The sequence below is a fragment of the Mobula birostris genome, chromosome 4, assembly GCF_030028105.1.
Source record: "Mobula birostris isolate sMobBir1 chromosome 4, sMobBir1.hap1, whole genome shotgun sequence".
Classification (NCBI taxonomy): Eukaryota; Metazoa; Chordata; class Chondrichthyes; order Myliobatiformes; family Myliobatidae; genus Mobula; species Mobula birostris.
In genome coordinates this window covers 17,764,441-17,791,793 of record NC_092373.1, presented here as the reverse complement: position 1 = coordinate 17,791,793, position 27,353 = coordinate 17,764,441, and the positions used below count along the sequence as shown (strand labels likewise).

Below are 27,353 nucleotides of genomic sequence, written 5' to 3'. Positions count from 1 at the left end.
GAATCAAGTTTATCATTACTCACATATGTCATGAAATTAGTTTTTTTTTTGGGCAGCAGCACAGTACAATAACATAAATTACTACAGTACTGTGCAATGTCTGATATATGTTTTGTGGGTGCACCATAGTCAAAAGGAACATTGTTTCATTTGGTTGTATATATGTGCAGTCACATAACATTGAACTTGAAAGTAAACGGGAGAATCCCAGAAAGGCTGTTGCCCTTAAATGCCCAGCGAGGCAATGAAATTGTGTCTGCTTTAGGGAAGCTTCACTACAAATGTGTATGTGCTACATGTCGAATGTGAAGGCTGGTGGAACGAAAAGAAGGAATGAGGGTTGATGGCAAAGGTATGGAAAATGGAAGAAACATAGTTGTGGATGGAGGGGCTTCATTGGGCAAGAAAAATACAGGACATCGCAAATTACAGTTGACGTTTCGGGCCAGGACCTTTCAGCAGAACCCATGTATATAGAGCTAGTGTGTGTCCAAGACACTTCTCAATGTCCAAGTTCATTTTTCAATGTGGAGCGAGAATTAAGTTTGTAAATTTAATAGGAGCAACGATCCTGCCGAAAGGTCTCGGCCTGAAACGTCGACTGGACTCTTTTCCATAGGTGCTGCCTGGCCTGCTGAGTTCCTCCAGCGTTTTGTGTGTGTTGCTCGGATTTCTAGCATCGGCAGATTTTCTCTTGGTTGTGGACATCACAAAGTACTGGTATGGAAGCTATAGTTCTCCATGTAGAAGGAGAAACTAAGAGAATGGGGTTCTTACGGGAGACAGGATAGAAAGATTTTCTCAAGGCATACACATTGCTGTTTGCTTCAGTGGTGCAGAGGTCAAGAGGATTGAATGCTTCACGTTCCTGGGACTGAACATCACCAGTCGGCTGTCTTGGTCTAACCACATTGACACCAAGGTCAAGAAAGCTCACCAACACCTCTACTTCCTCAGGGGGCTAAAGAAATTTAGCACATCCCCTTTAACCCTCAGCAATTCTTACAGATGTACCCCTCCTGGCAAGCCTCAGGGTTGCTCAACTCGCTGTCGTCTAGGGAAACAGCCCTTGGCCCCACCAAACTGGGTAATTAAATTTGTGTGGATGTGTGATGTACCCCACCCCGCCAAATAACAGACAATACCCCATATACGATTATATGAATTGCAGTTTATAGATATTACTGGAACTATATAATTAATAGAGATAAAATATACAAGGAAAATAAAAGACTCCACACTTATCAAAGTTCAATCTCTTCATGCACAAACAGTTGGAGCTCTAGTAACGATCCTCTCTTCACCACTCGATCCCCTCTGACCACCTCGACCTGCCGCCAGGGACCAAACACGGTGGTCGACCAGATGCTCCATACGAGTCTGTCTCCATCTCATCTCCTCGCCGAAAACCCTGGACCTCGGACTCCTGCTCGGGGTCTGACCCCGTTAGCCAGCTCACAGCACCTTGTCCATTCTCTCCCTGTCCATCGCGCCTTCTCCCCAAAAACCCGCGCATCACAATAACTTACAGACACACTAGAAAGAATAACATCTATCCTAATTGTTTCGTTTGCTCTATTATCAGTAACATAACCCAAACAAGCTGCTAGCGAAAGAACTTTCTCAGCATTTAACATAACAAAAAAACCATTTCATTTATAACATAACAAAGAAGCCATTTTAATAAGCCTACGCAATAACATAAAAGAAGAAACCCCTTACACAGATGCACCATGAAAAACAACTGCTCTGCCTGTGACCACAAGAAATTGTAGAAAGTTGTAGGCACAGCACAGCTCAGCAGATCACAGAAACCAGCCTCCCCTGCATGAACTCTGTTTATACTTTCCACTGCCTCAGTAAAGCACCAAACATAATCAAAAACACGAGAAATTCTGCAGATGCTGGAAATTCAAAACAACACACACAAAATACTGGAGGATCTCAGCAGGTCAGGCAGCATCTATGGAAATGAATAGACAGTTGACGTTTTAGACCGAGACCCTTCTGCAAGATCCCATCCACCTTGAACATTCTTTCTTCTCTCTCCTCCCCTTGGGAAGAACATACAGAAGCCTGAAGGCACGTAACACAGGGCTCAGGAGTACCTTCTATCCTATTGTTATAAGACTATTCAACGGTCCCTGATACAATAAATGGACTCTCGATCCCGCATCAAGAGTCCTACTGCCTATCTGCACTGCACTTTCTCTGTAACTGTAACACCTTATTCTGCATTCTGTTATTACCTTGTATTAGCTGAATGTACTGTTGTAATGAAATGTTTTCTATGCGTGGCCAAGGTTTTCCCTTTACCTTGGTACACGTGGCAATGATAGTTTCCCAATGTATAATTTACGTAGCAGTGGGAGTCAGTAGGTTTCTTGTGAATACTTGTTGGTAATTTGAAGCCTGAAATGAAATTAGAGACATTATGTAATAGAAGAACTGGAGAGGTACCATATGAGGTACCCCCTTTCACCCACTCTCTTCCCTCTACTCTTCCTCTCCCCCTTATTCCTCTCCTCCTGCTGCTCCTCTCTTAACCTTTTCTCCCAACTCCTTCATCCCCCCTCTGCCCCCTCTCCGCTTCCCTTTCCCCTTCTCCCCTCCCCTTCTTTCCTTCCCTCCTTTTTCATCGCTTTCCACTCTTTCCCATCCCTCCTCTCAAACTCTCCCCCATATTTGCCCCCTCTACCCCACTCTCTCCCTCTCCATTGCCCACTCTCCTCCCTCTGCTCGCTCTCATCTATCTTTCTTCTCCCCTCCTCTCCCTCATCCGCACTCTCCCCCTCTCTCCATCTTCTCCTTCCCCACCTCCCCCAACTTATCCACTCTTTCCCCATTCCCCCTCTCTCCCATCATGCTCCTCCATTCCCCATGCTCCCCTACTCTTCTCCGCCTCTCCCCTTTGAGATTGCGAGCACAATGGAAAAGCTGGCAGTAATAGTGATTGAAATTTTCTGGTCCACTCTTCAGTCCAGAGAGATACTGGTGGGAATATTAGGAAATTCTGTGGGTGTAGATCCCAAATTGTGAATTGTTCAAGATGACATTAACCAAAGTGCTCAGATGCAGGTTATGGATCTGGACCTCTTGGTGACGGTAAATGATGGTTTGGTTCCTGTGGCATCATCGGCATTGTTCAGCTCTTGTATTAAGATGACAGGTTGAGCAGGCCAGGGCTTTTCTCTTTGGAGGAAAGGAGGATGAGAGGAGACTTGATAGAGGTGAAAAGATGGTAAGAGGCATAGAGTGGACAGAAATGTCCGATATGAGAAGGCATAATATTAAGATGATTGGAGAAAAGTATAGGGGGAATGGTAGAGGAAGGTTTTGTTTTCTTTAAATAGAGAATGGTGTGTGTGGGGGATGTGCTGTCAGAGTGACGGTAGGGACAGATACATTAAGGGCATTTAAGAGACGGGCACATGGATGAAGGAAAGATGGAGGGCTATGTGGGAGGGAAGGGTTATATTAATCTTGAAGTAAGTTAAAGGGTTGGCATAATATCCTTAGTGCGCATGCGCCGGTCGTGCATGCAGCCTGTTACAGCCGTTCCGACGAGTATTGTCACTTTTTTCTTCTTACCTTTTTAACTTACGTTATTTGTTGTATTTTTTTTTCACGGTAACACGTTGAAGCTGCACCCTCTCTAACATGCTGGTAGAGAGAGTTTTATTTGGGTTTTTAGTGCTGGAAATAGTTACATCTGGACACGTCTCATTAGTGGGGCAGCAGTATGGTCGTATTGTTTATTCCAGGCACCAGCTGCTTGCACTAATGCCGGCCGGTTTAGCGAGCAGAGCGGCGGACACCCCGTCTGAAATCTGGAGGAAAACATACAGAGGATGCAGAGGGGGATCACAAAGGCGAGGAAAGAGGACCGGGTCGAGACAACAGAGACTTATGGAGAAGAGGAGTTCGGTGGGTAATAAAATGGATGAGTTCACTGCGCTAGCCAGGCGTCAGAGAACATTTCGGGAGTGCAATGTTATGTGTTTTACTGGAACAGGGCTGCACAAGGACATACCCGATCAAATCTTTTCCATGGATGGCTTCCAGACCGTTCGTGCTGACCGGATGTGCACTGAGAGCGGTAAGCGTAAAGGAGTTGGGTGCTTACTGTTCTGGTTAAAAACGAATGGTGCAATTGGGGTCATATTACGATCGAGGAACGTGTTTGTAGACTGGATATTGAACTTTTTGCTCTTGGACCCCAGCCATATTCCACCGAGATACAACACTCGGGCGTCACGGGAGGTTATTCCTGCCTGTGGCCATTGAACTTTGCAGCTCCTCCCGTGGAGGGTCAGACACCCTGAGCCAATAGACTGGTCCTGGACTTATTTCCATCTGGCATAGTTTGCATTTTGTTGTTTGATTGTTTGTGGCTTTTGTATTGCTATATTTATGCTCTATTCTTGGTTGGTGCAGCTGTAACGAAACCCAATTTCCCTCGGGATCAATAAAGTATATCTATCTGTCTATCATGGAGCAAACAGCCTGTACTGCACTGTAATATTCTATGTTCTGTGTTGTATTAGTGTAGAAACAGCTGTTGACCATTCATTGCCTTGAGACATTGGACTGTGACCAACCATCACCTCAGCCAGAATGAGAGGAGCTTCTCCAGGAACAGCTGGCAGAGATTGCCCTATAAAATACCTTACCAGATGTGAGCCAGTTATTGGTATTCATCCAGTGCATGCGCCACCAACATGTCGTCAAGTCAGCTCTGTCAGAGGTGTTGTGTGAGGCCAATGTGTTTGTATTTGAAGCTTAAATATTTTTATAGAGTGGGTAATGTAATCTTTCTCTGGACCTTGCACCAACCCTGCTTAAACAAAGCAGAAAGCTTATATCCTTTACACTAAACCTGAGCTAGCATTTTCCACACCCTTCCCATATATCTTCCCAAATAGAAGATATGCAAGATTTCCCCTGCACACTAATCCACAGTTTAGATTTTCACTTTAACTTGTTTTAGTAGACTATTCTTGCCAGCCCAGTTTTAACCAGGCTGGAGACTGAATTAGTTTATATTCCCATTCCTGTCTTCCCACAGACTCCACATCTGAGTATCTTTCCCACCAAGATCCTGATTCAGTGGTGTTAAATCCTTGCAAACATAAACAGTTCCTAAATTAAAGAGAGTTTTTTGAACTTCTTTTCCTCATAAGGACTCCATTTGGGTTAAAATTCTTGTAGATAACCACTCATATAAATTCCAAGGTTCAGCTTTATGGATTTTTTCCTTTTTGTCTGAAGATATTTTACTGTTCAGAAATGATTCCCAAGGTGCATAAAGAAGTCAAAGCAGACATGTGTGATGTAGCCATTTGTGCTGCCCTATCAATCAGTCAGTAGAATGGTCAATGATCGATATCCCTGGCCCAATGAGATGGGAAGTTCCAAAGGTCTTAAATCTCCATCCGTAAAAGACATTTACAGTGGAATCAAGCCCCCAATACTTTGAACATAAAATGTACTTATCTGAGTTTTCTGCAGTTCTGATGAAAGATTCAAGATTATTTAATGTCATTTACTGTACATAAGTGTAAAGGAGGAAGAAGTAATTGTTACTCCGGATCTGAAATAAGACAAAAAAGATAAAGAACATAATAATAAAAACTACAATAAATATAAATACATTTGATAGCTTATATGCATAGCTTGATTGTACGTCCGCAAAGTGCGCACTAAGCATAGGAGTGCCTGTACATAAGGTAACCCTGACAGATAATAATAATAAGGTAGTGGTCTTGGGGGGAGGGATGTGGAGGGGTGGGTTAGTGAATGGAGGTGTTGATTTGCCTTATCGTTTGGGGAAAGTAACTGTTTTTGAGTCTGGTGGTCCTGGTGTAGATGGTATGTAGCGCCCTTCATGATGGAAGTAGAAGGAACAGCCCACAAGCAGGGGGGGTGAGATCCTTCATGATATTGCTGGCCTGTTTTTGGCACCTTTCAGTATATATGTCCTTGATGCATTGGGCAGTTTTGACTACCCATAGTCGAGCCTTCCTCTCCACCGCAGTGCAGTTTCTGTACCACGCAGTGATGCAGCATATTAGGATGCTCTCTGCTGCACATCTGCAGGAGGACATGCTATTAATGTGCATCGTCCAGCTCTCTTCAGCGTCCTCAGAAAGGAGAGGCATTGGCAAGCTTTCTGACTGTGGAAAATGTCTTGAGAATGATTACCTGGCAATATCAGTAATACTATAAATATCCTTTGAAGTATCGCCTGATCTGTTGAGTGTTTCCAACATGGCTTGTGTAAGGTGAAATTTTAAATTCCAATTTGACGTCTCCACAGATGATGAATTAAAAAATTTAATGTCATTAGATTTAGATTCAACTTTATTGTCATTGTGCCGAGTACAGATACAAAGCCAATGAAATGCATTTAGCATCTGACCAGAAATGCAAAGATACCTGCGAATAAGAAAAGTGCTACAGCACACAAATATAAAAGTACTGAGACAGTACAATATGGGTACAATACTGCTTAGCGCTGTGATGAGAGGTTCAGCAGTGTCACAGCCTCAGGGAAGAAGCTCTTCCTGTGCCTGCTGGTGCGGAAGCAGAGGCTCCTGTAGTGCCTACCGGATGGGAGGAGAGTAAAAAGTCCATGGTTAGGGTGAGGTGCATCCCTGAGAATGCTTATTATAAATAATAATAATTTTTGAACAATATTAAAAATTGTTACTGTAGGACGGAGCTGTCTAATGTGGGGCATCAGTCAGTGATCTCATTGGATAGTATTAATGGAAATTTATTCCCTTGTAGGTTGTAAGAGTTTTTGTTGATATTTGCATGTTGGAGATGGTATCTAGATAAACGAAAGTCTGTAAAGTAATGATGGTAGAGTGTTGAGAGAAAGGATATTGTAATTGTTAGAATGTAGGAAAGGATGAATAGGAAGACTTTTAGCACAGTAGCATAGCAGTTAGTGTAATGCTATTACAGCACCAGCAATCTATAACTAGGGTTCAATTCCCGTTGCTGCCTCTCAGCAGTTTGCTCATTCTCCCTGTGACCACTTAGGTTTCCTCTGGGTGCTCCAGTTTCCTCCCACATTCCAAAGTTGTACGGTTAGTGTTGGTGAGCTGTGGGTACGCTGTGTTGGCACCGGAAACACGGCGACACTTGCACAGATTTCTCCTGAGTGATTTAATGCAAACCATTTCACTGTATGTTTCAATCTACTTGTAACAAATAAAGCTAATCTTTCATCTTTAGCTTATGGAAAGAAAACAGAAGCAATGTATCAAATCTGGAATGTTCTGTTGTTGAATGGAAAGGGGTAATTGTTTTATTATTTTCATGTCTACTAATGTACAGTGTAAACAGTTTTGCATGCCTTCCAGACAGATCGTTCCAAACATTAAGTACATTGAGGTAGTAGAAAAGGAAAACAGTAGCAGAGTGCAGGATATCAAAATCAGAATCAGGTTTAGTATCACCAGCGTATGTTATGAAATTTTTTAACTTTGCAGCAGCAGTACAATGCAATACATGTCAATAGATAGAAAATCTGTGAATTACAGTAAATATAAATTTATATCTCAAATAGTTAAGTTAAATAAGTGGTGTAAAAAATAGGAAATAAAAAAATAATGAGGTAGTGTTCATGGGTTCAATGTTCATTCAGGAATTGGATGACAGAGGGGAAGAAGCTGTTCCTGAATCATTGAGTGTGTGCCTTCAGACATCTGTACATGGTAACAATGAGAAGAGGGCATGTCCTGGGTGGTGGGGGTCTGTGATGATGGGTGCCCCCTTTCTGAGGCACTGCTCCTTGAAGATGTCCTGGATACTACGGAGGCTATTACCCGTGATGGAGCTGACTAATCTTACAACTCTCTGCAGCTTACTCCGATCCTGGACAGTAGCCTTTCCATACCAGGCAGTGATGCAGCCCAGTTAGAATGCTGTCAATGGTACATCTGCAGAAATTTGCGAGTGTTTTTGGTAACTTAACAAATCTCCTCAAACTCCAAATGAAATATAGCCACTACCCGGCTTCATTATAGCTGCATTGATATGTTGGGTTGAGATATAAAGGCCGAGGAAAGTTTACAGCCTACATGAATAGTCGCTTTGCTTGTCAGGATTTTTGGAACTGGGCTCTCAGGCAGAGGTGGTCTTTGGGTTATAGTGCTGGCTGAAGAAGGTGGTGTACACTTTATGGTGGGAGAAACTGGTCACGGAATGAAACTGCATTGACATGACGGTTGCCTATGGAATGGAACCGATGAGAGAGGTCAGTTGTGGCATGGGACCTTCTGGCAAGTGTAATAGATCCAGGTTGTCAATACAGTAGATCCATTCGGAAGGGATTGTCCACTCCTTAGCTCAGCAATTAAATTGGCCTTAACAGATGTGAAACTGATCTTGTGACTGGAAGTAATGAAACCGGATGACATTGTAGACTGTAAATAAAATTGTAAATAAAATAACAACTTTTCATAAATGCTGAGTATTGCTGGCCTTACTATTTTGATAGCAAGGTGTAATACGTACAACTCAACTCAACTCCACTCAACTCAAGATTGCTTATTGTCATTTCCGGTACAAACATGTAAAGGAGAATGAAATAATTGTTACTCTGGATCCGATGCAGCACACATCAAGAACACAGTAATAAAAAAAAAATGCAATAAATATGAACACATAAGATAGCTTATTTACATTGACTGTACGTCCATAAAGTGACTCTAGGCACAGGAGTGTCTGTAAACAATGTGACTCTGACTGGTAATGATAAAGTAGTGCTGCTGGGGGATGTGGTGGGGTGGGTGGATGTATTAGTTAGCCTGTCAGCTTGGAAGGGTAACCGAGTCTGGCTTGGATGTGATGTAGACTTCTCCCTGATGGGAGTGGGACAAACTGTCCATGAGCAAAGTGGGTGGGCGTTGGTAGAATTTAAGTTGTTCTAGTACGTGCTTTTATTCCTGATTTGGTCGTTCCTGTAGCTACTAGATTCTGAAGCATGAAAGATGAAGGGAGCTTTTTACCAGGATGCTGTCTGGATTGGAGAATGTGTCTTATTAGGAAAGGTTGAACAAGCTAGGGATTATCTCTTTGGAATGATAGAGAATGAAATGCAACTTGATAGAGTGTTTAACTTATGAGAGCATTGATACAGTGGACAGGTGGCACCATTCAGGCAGTCTGGCAATGGCCAATGTCAGAGGACACCCATTTAAGGTGAGTGGAGGAGATCTTAGGGGAGATGCCAGAGGTGGGTTTTTTACACAGAGAGTGCTGGATCCTTAGAGCGAACAGGTTGAGGCTGTTACAAAAGGGAGATTGAAGTGAGTCATTAGATAGGCATATTCATGTAAGAAAACTGAAGGGCTGTGGGCTGTGTAGGAGAGAAATGTGAGATTGATCATGGAGTAGGTGTACTGATCATAGAGGACTCCAGGAATGAAAGGGTTAATATACGAAGAGCATTTGATTGCAATGGGCCTGTACTTGCTGGAGTTTACAAGAATGGGGGTAGGGTAGGAATCTCACTGAAACCTATTGAATATTGAAAGACCTAGATAGAGTGGATGTGAGGAGGATGGTATCTAGGACCAGAGGGCACAGCCTCAGAACAGTAGGATGTCCTTTCAGCCAGAGGGTGATGAATCTGCAGAATTCATTGCCACAGACAGTCGTGAAGGCCAAGTCATTGGGTATATTTAAAGTGGAGGTAGATAGGTTCTAGATTAATATGGGCATCAAAGGTTATGGAGAGCAGACGTTGAGTTGAGAGGGATAATATATTAGCCATGATGGAATGGCAGATCAGACTCAGTGGGCTGGGTGGTCTGTTTCTACTCCTATGTCGTATGGTCTCATGGTCTAGATTGGCACATCGTGGCTGAAGGGCCTGTATTCTACTGTTCCAGAGCCTGTACAATTTTAAAGGTTTCTATCCCCTCCCAAGCTGATTCCTCTGAAGCTCAGTGATAGCCCTCCTAGATCTCCTTCATTGCCTGTCAAGTGCTTTCAAAGTCCATCCCCAAACCAGCTTGTATTGCCTTCTCGCATCTATCGAATGCCACCTTTTGCTGTAAGATAGTCAGGGGCATCAGTGGGTGCAGGAGACTACAAACATGGGTCAAATCCAACAAAACAGGAATTTCATTGACAGCATAGAGTTGCTTTTCCAGGGGCAAATTACCAAACTCATCTTAAGGCAACAGGAGCAATCCACCTCCCAATGTTTTGGCCAGAATACTTAATCTCTGTCAACATAGGTCTGCACAGTGTCTCATCTTGTTGAACTTCTGTCTCACCATCCGATATCCCGGGCACAGTCCTGCCTTCTGTATGGAGTTGACACATTGTCCCGCCTACCCTGGGGCTTCTTTTGAGTTTTCTCTGCAATGTAAAAAATGTGCAGGTTGATAGGTTAGTTGCCCATTGTAAATTTTCCCTTCTGTGTAGCTGGTTTGGGGATTGACGGAGGGGAGGAGAAGATGGTGGCGCAACTCAGCGCATGCGGCCGCTCCAAAATGATATCGTATTTGTGAAGTAGGTACCGTGCACAATCCTCATTTGATGGAGACAGCCGTGAGGAGGACAGAGGAACATCTGGAGAAACTTCTGAAATGCCTGCTTCACTGCCGCTGCTACTGTGCGATCAAGAATCTCCAGAGGGGAAGGCCCTAAATCCTCGGCTTTGCCTATTGCCTGTTGCCGGGGCCGGGTTCGAAGCGCTCGGCGGAGATGTTGCTCGGTGCTCAGTGTCAGAGGACTGGTCGGAGGCTTGAAGTTTTCCGACGGACTGTAGTCGGGTGCTTCCAGGGTGCTGCGTCAGCAAGTTTGCGGCGCTGGAGGCTCATGGCAGGGAGAGTTTTCTTCCTTCTACCGTCTGCGTGAGATGATGGGACTTTCGAGAGACCTTGAGACCTTTTTTTACGTGCCCATGGTCTGTTCTTTATCAAATTACGGTATTGCTTTGCACTGTTGTTACTATATGTTATAATTATGTGGTTTTTGTCAGTTTTCCAGTCTTTGTCTGTCCTGTGTTTCTGTGATATCATTCTGGAAGAACATTGTATCATTTCTTAATGCATGCATTACTAAATGACAATAAAGGAGGACTGCGTGTCCTCATAATCTAATCATAATCTAACCTAATCTAATCTAATACTTTGAAAGCACTTGATGGTCAATGAAGGAGATCTAGGAAGACTGTCACTGAGCTTCAGAGGAATCAGCTCAGGCGGGGTATGGCAACTTCTCTAAAATTGTATAGGCTCTGGAACAGCAGAGTACAGGCCCTTCAGCCACAATGCGCCAATCTAGACCATGGGACCATACGACATAGGAGTAGAATCAGACCACTCAACCCACGGAGTTTGCTCCGCCATTCTGTCATGGCTGACATATTATCCCTCTCAACCCAACATCTTCTCCCCATTACCTGTGCTGCCCTTACTAATCTAGAACCTATCAACATAAGAGCACAAGGCAAAGGACCAGAATCAGACCGTTTAGCCCACTGAGTCTCTCCACCATTGCATCATGGCTGGTTTCAGGTTTAATACCACGGCAAATGTTGTGAAGATTGTTAACTTTGTGGCGGCAGTACAATGCAATACATGATAACGTATCTCCCACAACCCCATTCTCCTGCCTTTCTCCCCGTAGCCTTTGACATCCTTACTAATCAAGAAACCATCAACTTCCGCTTTAAATGTGCCCAATGACTTGACTTCCACTCTGGCTACAGAAATAAGTTGGGGGGAGCTGATGGGAATGTGCAGAGAATAGGTTACCAGGGATCAATCAGCGGGCGAATAGCATTACCTGTGAGCTGGCAGTGATCTGATGAGAAGAATGGCCTTCTGGGTTGCAATGAACATCTGAGCATGAGTTGTGGATGCAGCTCAGCACATCACAGGAGCCAACCTTCCCTCTATGGACCTTATCTGTACTTGTCACTGCTTCAGTAAAGATCCCGTCCAGCCCAGATATTCTCTCTTCTCCCCTCTTCCATCAGTCTGAATACAAAAGCCTGAAAGTACATACCAACAATCTCAGAGACTCAGCTTTATTAAAACTATTAAATAGTTCATTCACACAATAGGATAGGCTCTCAACCATGTCACGATCTTGTACCTTATTGTTTATCTGCAGTGAACTGTCACTGTAACTGTTAGACTTTATTCTGCTTTCTGTTATTGTTTTACCTTGTATGACAGTTCTGTGCACACATATGTATGACTAAGGAGGCACGTATATGTAGCTGGACAGTCTAAGACTTCTGCACAGTGCTGTAGTAATTTTACGTATTGCACTTACAGCCACTGCAAAAAAAAACAAATTTCATGACATATATGAGTGATGGTAAATCTAATATGGGTCTCTATTGTGGACTGAGAGTGGGAAGGGGGCAGGGAGAGGGTAGGGTGCAGGAAACACCAGAGAGACATTCTGTAATGATAAATAAACCAATGGTTTGGAATCAAATGACTTTGCCTGGTGTCTCAGGGCTGGGTATGTCTGCACCCATGCCACCCCCACCCCTGGCACTCCTTCTCTGCCACATGTCACGTACCTCTCCCATGGCGCTCCACCCTCGCCTCCCATGGCACTCCACCCTTGCCATTCCCAATTTCGTTTGCTTCCACCAGAATTACAAACTCACTGTCCACTCCACGTTGATAAATACAGTATTTTGCAAAAGTCTGAGGCATCCTAGCTATATATATATTGCACAGTACTGTATCCCAATGCACTGTGTAATGATCTGATCTCTATGAACAGTATGCAAGACAAACATTTCACAATAACTCAATATATGAGACAATACTAAACCAGTTCCAATTCCAGTTCCATGATCCCTTTTACCAGAGTAACTAATGTTCTGAGGGTACTTATCTCTAGAAGTAATATGACAATACAGCATCCTAGGTGTGACCTTTTTTTTTAACAAACATATCTTGCTTTCTTATATAATGGGCCAAATCATATTTCCCTTGTTTATTACGCATTGGCCTTGGGTTTCAAAGTGCTCATGTTTTCACTTTCCATTTGGTAGGAATGGGTGGGAGAGCACTGCTTAAAGGAGCCAGAGAGACTGTGCACAGACAAGGATCTAATACTAGACCCAGTTCTCTCCAACAAGCAAGCACGGCAACTGCTGCGGCTGATCTGTTATCCGCATGGCCTTAAGGAGTGTGTGGAAGGGGACAATCCTCAGCGGCAGCACATCAAGCACATTCTCCAGGTATTTGGAACAATGTTAAAGCGTGTTTTCTCCATTGGGCCTATCATATTTATTAATGGAATTATTGAGCTAAATGTTTTAAGGCACCGCCTCTTTGGCATTTGCAGTTTTGACATTTCAGCTGTATTAAGGTGATCATCATCAGAATGAAAAGTTAGTTCTGGCAGATCCATTAAGGACCCCTATCACCCAGGACATGCCCTCATCTCATTGCTACCATTAAGGAGGATGTACATGTAACAAATAAATCTAATCTTCTTTACCCAACCAAAAATGACCCATTTATCTCAGTTCCCCTACTTTCAGTTAGTTAGCCACTTCCCTGTCCATGCCAATATATTGTTCAAGACCCTGTAGATTTGTATCCTGTCCTATAAGCTTTTAGCTAGTGCCTTATCAAGCATCTTTCAGAAACCTAAGTATGATATAGTCATTGATATTTTATTTATCCACCTCATTTGCTATATCTTTTACCAAGATTGCTAATCTAGATTTTTGGATCAGAGGCCTGTAACAACTATTAATCTGAAATCATGTTTAACATCAAATTTTGTTATTGAGAAAGGTGGTATATTGTTATTAATCACAGGTTAATTTTGTAGATTTCTATGCTTCCTTTTCCATTATTTGAGGGTGTATAATTGAGACAGTTTACTAAAATAAAGAATTGAGAAGGTGATCCAAGGAATTGTTTTTGTTCTTTGATTATGTAGAACTTGGACCAGTGGATCCTGAGACAATCTTGGTTGGAGCTTCAGCTGATGATTAAGCAATGCATGAAAGAGCCTGTAAGTTGAAAGCTCCTATTATTAATAGTTTAATATTAAAATATTATATATGTTTCTATTTGGGCCACAATGAGTCTTGAATCAATATATCACAAGGTTGTTGCTTGACCGAGGTTCTTGACCAGAGTGCAGTAGACAACAAACAATAGTAATAATATATAAATAAGCAATAAATATCAAAAATATATGATGAAAAGTCCATGAAAGTGAGTCCATTTCAATGATCAGGCAAGTGAAGTTGAATAAAGTTATCCCATTTGGTTCAAGAGCCTGATTATTTAGGGGTAATAACTGTTCCTGAACCTGGTGGTATGAGTTGTGAGGCTCCTCTGTCTTCTTCATGATGGCAGTAGCAAGAGGAGAGCATGTCCTGGGTGGTTGTGGACCCTGATGATGGATGCTGCTTTCCTGCGACAGCATTTCATGTAGATATGTTCAATAGAGGGGAGGGCTTTACCCGTGACGGACTGGGCCATATCCACTACTTTTTGCAGGTTTTTCCATTCAAGGGCATTGGTATTTCCATACGAGGTTGTGATGCAGCCTGTCAATAAACTCTCCACCATACATCTGTAGAAGCTTTTCAAAGTTTCAGATGTCATACTGAATCTCCGCAAGCTCCTAAGGAAGTAGAGACACTTCTGTGCTTTCTTCGTAATCACGCCAAACTTCCGCATATTACGTAGAAGAAGCATTTATTTTTAATATTAGGATGAGCAGAAGATGACATGATATCCTGAAGTGGGAAGGTGAACAGCCAGAGGTTGTGGTATATATTGGTACCAATGACATAGGTAGGAAAAGGGAGCAGATTCTGAAAACAGACTACAGGGAGTTAGGAAGGAAGTTGAGAAGCAGGACCTCAAAGGTAGTAATCTCGGGATTACTGCATGTGCCACTCGACAGTGAGAATAGGAATAGAGTGAGGTGGAAGATAAATAACGTGGCTGAGGAATTGGAGCGGGGGCAGGGTTTCAGATTTCTGGATCATTGGGACCTCTTTTGGGGCGGGCGTTGCTTGTACAAAAAGGACGGGTTGCCTTTGAATCCCAGGGAGACCAATATCCTGGCAGTGAGGTTTGCTAAGGCCATTGGGGAGAGCTTAAACTAGAATTTTTGTGGGGTGGGAACTGAAGTGAAGAGACAGAGGAAGGGGCTGTTGGCTGACAAATAGACAAAGCTTGGAGACAGTGTGAGGTGATAGAAAAGGGATGTGCTCAGTCCAATAGTTTGAGACGTGTCTATTTTAATGCAAGAAGCATCATTAACAAAGCAGATGAGTTTAGAGTGTGGATCAGTACTTGCAGCTATGATGTTGTGGCCATTACAGAGACTTGGATGGCTCAGGGGCAGGAATGGTTACTTAGAGTATCAGGCTATAGTTGTTTCAGACAGGACAGGGAGGGAGGCAAAAGAGGTGGGGGTGTGGCACTGCTGATCAGAGATAGTGTCACGGCTGCAGAAAAGGAGGAAGTCATAGAGGGGTTGTCTACTGAGTCTCTGTGGGTGGAAGTTAGGAACAGGAAGGGGCCAATAACTCTACTGGGTGTTTTTTATAGACCACCTAATAGTAACAGGGACATAGAGGAACAGAGAGGGAGACAGATTCTGGAAAGGTGTAATAATAACAGGGTTGTCGTGGTAGGAGATTTTAATTCCCAAATATTGATTGGCATCTCCCTAGGGCAAGGGGTTTGGATGGGGTGGAGTTTGTTTGGTGTGTTCAGGAAGGTTTCCTGACACAATATGTAGATAAGCCTACAAGAGTACAGGCTGTACTTGATCTGATATTGGGAAATGAACCTGGTCAGGTGTCAGATCTCTCAGTGGGAGAGCATTTTGGAGATAGTGATCATAGCATTGGAGAGGGATAGGAACAGACAAGTTAAGAAAGCGTTTAATTGGAGTAAGGGGAAATATGAGGCTATCAGGCAGGAACTTGAAAGCATAAATTGGGAACAGATGTTCTCAGGGAAATGTACAGCAGAAATGTGGCAAATGTTCAGGGGATATATGTGTGGCATTCTGCAAGGGTACATTCCAATGAGACGGGGAAAGGATGGTAGAGTACAGGAACCGTGGTGTACAAAGGCTGTTGAAAATCTAGTCAAGGAGAAAAGAAAAGCTTGCACAACTTCAAAAACCTAGGAAATGATTGAGATCTGGAAGATTATAAAGCTAGCAGGAAGGAGCTTAAGAATGAAATTAGGACAGCCAGAAGGGGCCAAGTGAAGGCCTTGGCTAGCAGGATTAAGGAAAACCCCAAGGCATTCTACAAGTATGTAAAGAGCAAGAGGATAAGACGTGAGAGAAAAGGACCAATCACATGTGACAGTGGGAAAGTGTGTATGGAACAGGAAGAGATAACTGAGGTACTTAATGAATACTTTGCTTCAGTATTCACTAGAGAAAAGGATCTTGGCGATTGTCGGGATGACTTACAGCAGATTGAAAAGCTTAAGCATGTAGATATTAAGAAAGAGGATGTGCTGGACCTTTCGGAAAGCATCAAGTTGGATAAGTCACCGGGACCGAACAAGATGTACCCCAGGCTAATATGGGAGGCGAGGGAGGAGATTGCTGAGCCTCTGGCAATGATCTTTGCATCATCATTGGGGACAGGAGAGGTTCCAGAGGATTGGAGGGCTGCAGATGTTTTTCCCTTATTCAAGAAAGGGAGTAGGGATAGCCCAGGAAATTATAGACCAGTGAGTCTTACTTCAGTGGTTGGTAAGTTGATAGAAAAGTTCCTTTGAAGCAGGATTTATGAACATTTGGAGAGGCTTAATATGATTAGGAATAGTCAGCATGGCTTTGTCAAGGGCAGGTCGTGCCTTACGAGCCTGATTGAATTTTTTGAGGATGTGACTAAACACATTGATGAAGGTAGAGCAGTGGATGCAGTGTATATGGATTTCAGCAAGGCATTTGATAAGGTACCACATGCAAGGCTCATTGAGAAAGTAAGGAGGCCTGTGATCCAAGGGGATATTGCTTTGTGGATCCAGAAATGGCTTGCCCACAGAAGGCAAAGAGTGCTGTAGATGGGTCATATTCTGCACGGAGGTCGGTGACCAGTGGTGTGCCTCAGGGATCTGTTCTGGGACCCCTTCTCTTTGTGATTTTTATAAATGACCTGGATGAGAAAGTGGAGGCATGGGTTAGTAAATTTTCTGATGACACAAAGGTTGGGGTGTTGTGGATAGTGTAGAGGACTGTCAGAAGTTACAGTGGGACATTGATAGGATGCAAAACTGGGCTGAGAAGTGTCAGATGGAGTTCAACCCAGATAAATGTGAGGTGGTTCATTTTGGTAGGTGGTAGAACATAGTATTAATGGTAAGACTCTTGGTAGTGTGGAGAATCAGAGGGACTTTTGGATCCGAGTCCATAGGACGCTTAAAGCAGCTGCGCAGGTTGACTCTGTAGTTAAGAAGACATACGGTGTATTGGCCTTCATTAATCATGGAATTGAGTTCAAGAGCGAGAGGTAATGTTACAGCTATATAGAACATTACCTCTCCCACTTGGAGTACTGTGCTCAGTTCTGGTCACCTCACTACAGGAAGGACGTGGAAACTATAGAAAGGGTGCAGAGGAGATTTACAAGGGTGTTTCCTGGATTGGGGAGCATGCCTTAGGAGAATAGGTTGAGTGAACGCGGCCTTTTCTCCTTGGAGCGGCGGAGGATGAGAGGAGACCTGATAGAGGTGTACAGGATAATGAGAGGCATTGATCGTGTGGATAGTCAGAGGCTTTTTCCCAGGGCTGAAATGGCTAACACGAGAGGGCACAGTTTTAACGTGCTTGGAAGTAGGTACAGAGGAGATATCATGGGTAAGTTTTTTACGCAGGGAGTGATGATTGCGTGGAATGGGCTGCCAGCGACGGTGGTGGAGGCGGAAATGATAGGGTCTTTTAAGAGTCTCCTGGATAGGTACATCGAGCTTAGAAAATTAGAGGACTATGAGTAACCCTAGGTAATTTCTAAGGTAAGGACATGTTCGGCACAGCATTGTGGGTCAAAGGGCCTGTATCGTGCTGTAGGTTTTCTATGTTTCTATGACAACTATTCTGTAAAGTGGGATGCATCTTCAAAAATATACTATATTGGCTGATCATATAAATTCACACCAATTTGAAGTTTTGTTCCAAAGCATTCTTGTGATGAAATAATAGATAAATAAAAGAGATAAATGATCATTGGAAGTGAAATGGAATAAATACCAAAACCAGCCAAGCCATTGCAAATTGATCATTGGATTTTTACCAAAGGCATTTGGATTTGCAGTACTAATTGAACAAACGACTTAAATGTGTTAGTGCAGAAGTGAATCATCATTATTAAAAAGTGCATAGAGTTAACCAGCATGCTAACAGGCCCTTCAGCCCATTTCATCCATGCTGAACAGGATGCCCCATCCCTGCTAATCTACTTACCAGCATTTGGCTTCTATCCCTCTGAACCTTTCCAATCTATGTACCTGTCTGTCTTGTAACAGTTGCCTCATAACAGTACGCGCCTCAACCACTTTGTTTGGCAGCCTATTCCACATACATACCATATTTGTGTCAAAAAAAATAGTTGCCCCTCAAGTTCGTATTCAGTCTTTCTCCTCTCACCTTAAACCTACGCCATTTAGTTCTTGATTCCGTAACACTGGGATAAAGACCAAGTTCATTCATCCGTTCTATGCCCATCACAATTTTATACACTTCTATAACATCACCTACACTTCAAGAAATAAAGTCCTAGCCTGTCTAACCTCTCCCTGCACCTCAGTCCCTCAAGTCCTGGTAACATCCTTCTAAATCTTTACTGCACTGTTTCCATTTTTAAAATATCTTTGCTGCAGCCGGCTGACAAAAACTGAACACAATGCAGTGGATTCCAGTTAACTGGGCCATCAGTTTATCAGGTCTGTCACATATTTAGGAACAACTCTTTCAGAACAAAAACTAATCCAGAAGATAGCTGGGACTCGCTTTGCTTATTTGGGACACTATCCCACTTAATTGGGGCAGGAGACTGTTACCAAACTGTTTCTAGTTAGTGTCAGATACATGCACTTGTGTGGCCATTAGACACTACACTGTGCTTGGAATGAACAGTTTTAAAGAGCATCAGTTGCATGTATTTCTGTTCCAAAACCCAGTGATTTTTGTCACTGATAGTTGGCGAGAAATAGACAGTAAAACAATTGAGAACTGCTTTGTTCACTGCGATTTCAAGCACTCAGGCTTGGAGACTTCAGGAGCGGCCAAGAATGAAATGAAACAATTTCACTACTCCAACAAGTTAGGAACTTTGAGGAATTAAAAGATGTTGACAATTATCTTGAAAGTTAAAATGAAAAAAATGAGGAACTGGAGGTTGCAGTCAGTGAAAACATTGTATGAAGGCAGTCCACTATCTGCACTAGGCGTCTGCATTGATTTTGTTTATTTACAGTAAATCTAAGAATGCAACAGTGTACCCTGGATTAATTCCACCATTGATAACTATGAAGAACTGACACACAGTTTTATAGTAATTTAATAGTTTTGGTAGTGTTCTAATTTGTTCTGTATTTCATTTAAATACATAATTTGTTACTCAGTTAAATAATAGTTTGTCTTTTTAAAACTTCTTAACTATTTCAATGAAACCAGCCAGTTGAGGCAATTGCTTAACTGGGCCAAAATGTACCAGTCCCGATGTGTTCCAATTAACTGGAATCCACTTTACTTCAAGTAGTACACGTTCAGCGTGGCAGATAGTGATTAGCGCAACTGATTTACAGTGCCAGTGATCATCGATCGGTGTTCCATTTCTGCCACTGTCTCTCAGGAGTTTGAATGCTCTTCCTGTGACCACGTGGGTTTCTTCTGGGTGTTCCAGTTTCCTCCTACATTCCAAAGATGTACAGATTAGGGTTAGTAAGTTGTGACATGGTTTGTTGGCACCAGAAGTAAGGCGACACTTATGGTCTCCTCCCTCACGATCGTCACTGAATTGATTTGACACAAATGACACATTTCACTTTATGTTTCAATGTACATGTGAAACAATAAAGCAAATATCCATCTTTAAATCTTTGAACGTGGGCTTCACCCAGTCTCCTGCACAACTGCACCATGACCTCTCTACTGTTGTATTCAATGCCCTGACTGATGAAAAGCCTCCTTCACTGCTCTACCTACTTGTGACTCCACTTTCAGGGAACCACCTACCTGACATTGTATCTTGTCTGTAATCTACAGGTTTGAATGCAATTCAGACTTTTCAATCATTCCTATTTTTGCCAGGGGCCAGCTTCAGTTGCTGAAATGAACTCACTGTTGGAAAATATTGCCAAGGCCACTATTGAGGTCTTCCAGCAGTCGGCCGAGCTGAACAATGGTGCTCCTTCTACTGGGGCTGAGCTGTTCAATGAGAGTGGAAACAGTAGCCCAAGGCAGAATGGCAAGAAGACATTTCTAAGGTAAAGCAAGGTTTACTCTACATTTCTAGGTATGGAATGGGGATGTTAAGTGGTTAGCAGAGAGTTCAAAACATCAGTTGTTTTACTTTCTTTCATTTTAGTGGGCTGACTTCGTACATCATAATAATGGGTTTAAGTTTTGATTCCAGTATATATTGGAAAATGAATTACCTGAAAAAGAAGGCTCTTGTTAACCATTAACACAAATGATTCTGCAGATGCTGGAAATCAAGAGCAACACCCACAAAATGCTGGAGGAACTCAGCAGGTCAGGCAGCATCTATACAAAGGAATAAGATGAAGTCCTGATAGTGCAGATGAAGGGTCTTGGCCCAAAATATTGAATATTTATTCTGGTCCTGACCTGCTGAGTGCCTCCAGCATTTTGTGGGTGTTACCAAGGTTTGTAAGATGGAATTTTTGCTCATATCAGTTGCAAATGTATCACCTGCTTTTGGATAAGATACCATCCCCTGCTCCTTTAGGCCCTCGGAATGAATCACCTCTCATTCTTTTAATCTGCACAGAGTTGTAGGTCAATAATCAATCACTCATAGGACAAGCACTTTTCCCAGGAAACAACCTATTGAATCATGGGGCAGAGAGTAAAGGCCCGGTGTTTTTATATTGACCTGAGGACTAACATCTTCTCTCTCTACAGGTGCAAATAAGTGTGTTGTGTAATTGCAGAATGTTTGAGCTTATATTTCAGTTTCAAACCATTTGCAGCCCTTTTAATCAGCAGCCCACACTTTTCTCTTTAAGCTTTCAGGACTTCTAAAATTATTTATAAAAGGGAGTCCCTGGCATTTGAATTGCTCTTTCCCAATTGCCTCTTGTGACGGCGTGAGCCAGTGCTTGAACCACTGTGTGCGGTGAAGGTACTCGCAGTGTGTGACAGTCCTAATGTGGCTTAGTGTTCTGTTGGCCCACTTCACAGTGGTTGGGAGCCAACCAGCTTGCAGTGAGCTTGGAGTCACACATAAGCCAGAGTACGTAAGGACAACAGATTCCTTGCCTCCAAAGAGCATTAGTGAACCAAATATCTATTTATGGCAGTGCTGTGTTGTCGCAGTTCCCCGTGCTATAAATTCTACTTGCTAAACATCTACGGTAGCGTAACGGCTAGCGCAAAGCTATTACAGCTTGGGGTGTCAGAGTTTGGAGTTCAATTTCCTGCACTGCCTGTAAGGACTTTGTACTTTCTACTTGTCACTACATGGGTTTCCTCCCACAGTCCAAAGACGTACCAGTTACTAGGTTTATTAATCATTGCAAATTGTCCTGCAATTCGACGAGCTTTAAATAGTTGGGTTGTTGGGTGGTGCAATTAATTGGGCCAGAAGGGCCTATTCCACACAAATAAAAGTAAATAAGTAAATCATGAATGTCTACACTACCACATGAGAATTCTTTGGCCATTCTGGGCATCAGCATTTGACACTGCAATGTACAGTATAGATAAATTTTAAAACCTGAATGATTTTTGAATAGTTTTGACAATTGAAAAAGTGGGTTAATCTGAAAGTGCTCCGATGGCTATTTGATGAGTTTCTTTGTGTGTGTGTGTGCGCGCATGTGTGTGTGCCTGTGTTCATCTGTGTGTGTGCATGTGTGTGTGTGCGTGTGTGTGCGTGTGTGTGTCTGTGTGTGTGGCTTGCATTCAGCTGCTCAGAAAGAAAAGGAGTTTGGCTTGTCGCTCCGCTGATTGCGAAACTGCCCACATCCGTTCAGGGTCGAGTCCTAAAGGCAGCCGGTGAAGAGCTCGAGATGGGTCAACACTTGGGGTCATCGTCTAAAAAGGAAAGAGACAGACAGAAGCAAAAAAGGTAAGAAAAGTCAAGTCAAACTATTCATAAAGGAAATAATGTGCACACATGAGATATTTGCATTGTAAAGCAAAATGCTTATAATAAAACAGTTCATTAAAAGTAACAAAGTAGGAAAAATCAAAATTTGGTTCTTTAATCTGGATTAGCAAATCTCAAATATGGCAGTCTTGGTAAATTGGTTTATTATTATCACATTTACTGTGAAAAACTTTGTTTTACGTGCCATCTATGCAGGTTATTTCATTATATCTGTAGCACAAGGGGAAAGCAACAAGAGCATGCAGAATATAGTGTTACAGTTGCACAGAAAATGCAGTGCAGGCAGATAATAAGGTGCAAGGCCATAATGAGGTAGATTATGAGGTCATTAGATTATGAGGCTGGTGATACTTGCTGTCAGGCTGTTGTATCTTCTGCCCAATGGGAGACGAGAGAAGGGAGAATGTCTGGGATGGGTAGGGACTTTGCTTGTGTTGGCTTCTTTCTTGAGACAGTAAGATGTGCAGACAGAATGCATGTGGGAGGGGAAGGTTGCTGGTTTCCGTGATGTGCAGAGCTGTGTCCGCAACTCTTTCCAGTTTCTCGCGGTCACAGGCAGAACAGTTAACATCTCAAGTTATGTGGTTTAAAGCAGGGTGTTAGGATTGGAACCCATGGAGTTTAATGTGAATATGGTTCTACATCTAGCAAATACAACAGAAGGCAAGGGAAATTTTTTAAGAAAGACTTGGCAAATGCCAAATGCTGAAATAAAAATCCAGGATTCTAGAAACATTTGACAGTCTGGTGGATCCTATGGAAAGGTTAGATTAGATTAGATTATGAGGACACTCAGTCCTCATTTATTGTCATTTAGAAACACATGCATTAAAAAATGATACAACGTTCCCCCAGAATGATATCACAAGAAAACACTGGACAATCCAAGACTAAAACTGACAAGACCATATAATTATAACATATAGTTACAACAGTGCAAAGCAATAACATAATTTGATAAAGAGCAGATCATGGGCACGGAAAAAAAGTCTCAAGGTCCCGATAGACTCATCATCTCACGCAGGCAGCAGAAGGGAGGAACTCTCCCTGCCATGAACCTCCAAGCGCCGCCAACTCGCCGATGCAGCACCATTGGAAGCACCCGACCGCAGCGGACTCTGAGTCCGTCCAAAAACTTGGAGCCTCTGACCAGCCCCACCGATACAGCCTCTCCGAGCACCATCCTCTGCAGAGCGCTTCGACCCTGCTCCGGCCGCCAAGCAACAAGCAAAACCGAGGACTCGGAGCCTTCCCCCCGGAGATTCTGGACCACACAGTAGCAGCAGCAGCAAAGCAGGCATTTCAGAAGTTTCACCAGATGTTTCTCCGTGCTCTCACGACCGTCTCCATCAAATCAGGATTGTGCACGGCATCCTACTTGACAAATGACAGACGTCACCACTGGAGTGGCCGCTGTGAGCTGCGTCGCGCCGCCATCTTCTCCTCCCGCCTCTCAACTCCAGGCAGAGTTGATTAAAGTTCTTCAACCTGAAACATAGATTCTCTATTTCCAAGGTGCTACTTACTTGCTGAATATTTTCAGCATTTCTGTTTTAATAATAATATTCTGTTTTAATAATTTCTATTTTAATAATGCTGAAAATATTCAGCAAGTAAGCAGCACCTTGGAAAGAGAGAATCTATGTTTCAGGTTGAAGGACCTTCATCAACTCTGCCTCTTTCCACAGGATCCACCAGACTGTCAAGTGTTTCTAGAATCTTGGATTTTTATTTCAGCATCTGGCATTTGCAAAACCCTGTCCTCCACATTACCAGATGCATTGTTGTCAATCCAATTTTCCTGTCTCATAAAACCATAGGACCTTCAGATAGAGGGCCTAGAATTAGGCCATTTGGACAATTGAGTTTACTCCACCATTCCATGATGGCTGATTTATTATTCCTCTCAAGCCATTCCCTTTATACCCTTACTAATCAAGAACCTACCAATCACTGCTTTAAATATTCTCAGTATCTTGGCCTCCACAGCCATCTGTGTCAATGAATTCCACAGATTCACCACCCTCTGGCTAAAGAACTTGCTCTTCATCTCTGTTCGAAATAGATGGGCCTCTATTCTGAGGCTGTGCCCTCTTGTCCTAGGTTCGCCCCACTATAGGAAACATCCTTGTTCACATCCACTTTATCGAAGCCTTTCAATTTTCATTTAGTTTCATTGAAACCTGCCCCCCCCCCCCCCCCAATGATATCAGGTCCAAAGCCACCAGGTATTCCTGATATGTTAACTCTTTCATTCCCAGGGTCATTCTCCTGAACCTCCTGTGGACCCTCTCCCCAGCACATCCTTTCTTCAACAAGGGGCCCAAAACTGCTCATAATACTCCGTGTGTAGTCTAACTAAAGCCTTATAAAGTTTCAGCATTACATTCTTATTTTTATATTCTAGTCTTCTCACAATGAATGTTCACATTGCATTTGCCTTCCTACCTAAAGTGACTCCTGATGCTGTTTTGTTGGAAAATGATATGGATTTGGGAAAACATAATGCCCAACTCAAAAATTCAACCCAGTTGCCTTTAACTTACCATTATTTTTTTCTCTTTACTTATGTTATAATGTCCAACAAAGTTGGTTCTGTCTCTTGACAACACAGGGCAATATGAAACAACTATGTTGGAATTTGAGCTTGGGTCTGGGTAGTTGGGTGAGAACAAGTTTGTCACATGAGGACTGATTTCATTAGAATATGAAGCAGTTCGACATAGGAACAGGCCTTTCGGACCACAACATCTGTGCTGACCATGATTACAAATTAAACTTAACCCATCTGCCTGCAAATGATCGATATTCCTCCATTCCATGTATAAATTCGAAAGCGTTTCAAACACCACCGTTGTATCTGCTACCACTACCCCAGGTACCTACCACTCTCTGTGTAATAAAAAGTTTGCCCTGCAGGTTTATTTTAAGTTTTTACCACTCACCTTAAATGCATGTCGTCTAATGTTTGAAATTTCTACACTGAGAAAAAAACTCTGATGGTCTCTGCCTCTCTTATAAGCTTTTTTTCTCCTCTTCTTTCCTTAAGGACATGGGTAAAGGATTTTATTGACCATCCAGTGGTTTAATGCAGGGGTTCCCAACCTAGGGTCCACGAACCCCCGGTTAATGGTACGGGTCTGTCGTTTATAAAAGGTTCTGAACCCCTGGTTTAATCCTACCATTGCAGACACTGGGTAGATTTATGTAATCAATTGAACTTAAATACTGTGACTCAAATTTATGCCCTTGAGTCGCTAGCTGGACGTCTGGATCGCCACTGAAATTTAAGCCCTCATTTAAGCCCTCATTAACCAGTGGCCAGTTTGAGAATGGCTTTAACACCATAGAGGTGATGGAAAGAAGTAGCAAATCAAAATGAAAGGCAGATCTTGAAAACTGTTTTGCAAAGGGGACGACTGTGACTCAAGATTTGACATGCTGATTCAGGTACCAGAATAAAGAAATTGGATGTGGTGAAGGGAATTATGCCAACCAGTTCAAGCAGTTCATGTTGAAATCTGCAGTTCCGAGCTATTTCTGGAAATCAACTTGAGCAGTCTAGTCAAGTTCTTTAAAACCTAGATTTTTTTTTCCAGAACACCTTTGGCAAGGTGCCACACATGAGGTCACTTAACAAGTTAAGAGCACATGGTATTACAGGGAAGCTACTAACCTGGATAGAGCATTAGCTGATTGGCAGGAAGCAGAGTGGGAATAAAGAGAGCCTTTTCTGGTTGGCTACCAGTGATGAGTAGTGTTCCACAGGGGTGATTGCTGGGATTGCTTCTTTTCATATTATATGTCAATGATTAGGATGACGGAATTGATGGCTTTCTGCCCAAGTTTGCGGACGATACAACAATGGGTGGTAGGGACAGGTAGTGCTGAGAAACCAGCAAGGCTGCAGAAGGACTTAGGCAGATGAGGAGAATGGGCAAAAAAAGTGGCAAATGGAATACAGTGTCGGGAAGTGTATGGTCATTCACTTTGGTAGAAGGATTAAAGGATAGGCTGTTTTCTAAACAGGGAGAAAATTCAAAAATCCGAGGTGCAAAGTGATTGGGAGTCCTCATGCAGGATTCCTTGAAGGTTAATTTGCCGGTTGAGTTGGTGGTGAGGAAGGCAAATTCAATTTTAGGCCCCCTGGTAGCTGCAGAGATACAGAGGAGCAGATTGGGAGGCAGATTTTGGAAAGGTGCAAAAATAACAGGGTTGTTATCATGGGTGACTTTAACTTCCCTAATATTGATTGGCACCTGATTAGTTCCAAGGGTTTAGATGGGGCAGAATTTGTTAAGTGTGTCCAGGATGGGTTCCTGTCACAGTATGTGGACAGGCCGACCAGGGGGAATGCCATACTAGATCTAGTACTAGATAATGAACCGGGTCAGGTCACAGATCTCTCAGTGGGTGAGCATCTGGGGGACAGTGACCACCGCTCCCTGTCCTTTATAATTATCATGGAAAAGGACAGAATCAAAGAAGACAGGAAAATTTTTAATTGGGGAAAAGCAAATTATGAGGCTATAAGGCTAGAACTTGCGGGTGTGAATTGGGATGATGTTTTTGCAGGGAAATGTACTATGGACATGTGGTCGATGTTTAGAGATCTCTTGCAGGATGTAAGGGATAAATTTGTCCTGGTGAGGAAGATAAAGAATGGTAGGGTGAAGGAACCATGGGTGACAAGTGAGGTGGAAAATCTAGTCAGGAGGAAGAAGGCAGCATACATGGGGTTTAGGAAGCAAGGATCAGATGGGTCTATTGAGGAATTATAGGGAAGCAAGAAAGGAGCTTAAGAAGGTGCTGAGAAGAGCAAGAAGGGGGCATGAGAAGGCCTTGGCGAGTAGGGTAAAGGAAAACCCCAAGGCATTCTTCAATTATGTGAAGAAAAAAAGGATGACAGGAGTGAAGGTAGGACCGATTAGAGATAAAGGTGGGAAGATGTGCCTGGAGGCTGTGGAAGTGAGCGAGGTCCTCAATGAAT

General features: G+C 42.9%; 1 protein-coding gene across 4 annotated transcripts in view; it reads left to right on the top strand.

Annotated features, from left to right (window-relative positions):
• The window catches only part of LOC140196181 (mediator of RNA polymerase II transcription subunit 12-like protein), a 720,072-nt gene that overhangs the window by 570,637 nt on the left and 122,082 nt on the right, over positions 1-27,353 (top strand). For all 4 annotated transcript variants that reach the window (XM_072254957.1, XM_072254955.1, XM_072254956.1 and 1 more), the window contains exons 28-31: positions 13,052-13,240; positions 13,954-14,028; positions 20,317-20,492; positions 22,160-22,321. In XM_072254957.1, coding sequence (XP_072111058.1) covers positions 13,052-13,240; positions 13,954-14,028; positions 20,317-20,492; positions 22,160-22,321 — 602 coding nt within the window. The remainder of the gene's footprint in view (positions 1-13,051; positions 13,241-13,953; positions 14,029-20,316; positions 20,493-22,159; positions 22,322-27,353) is intronic.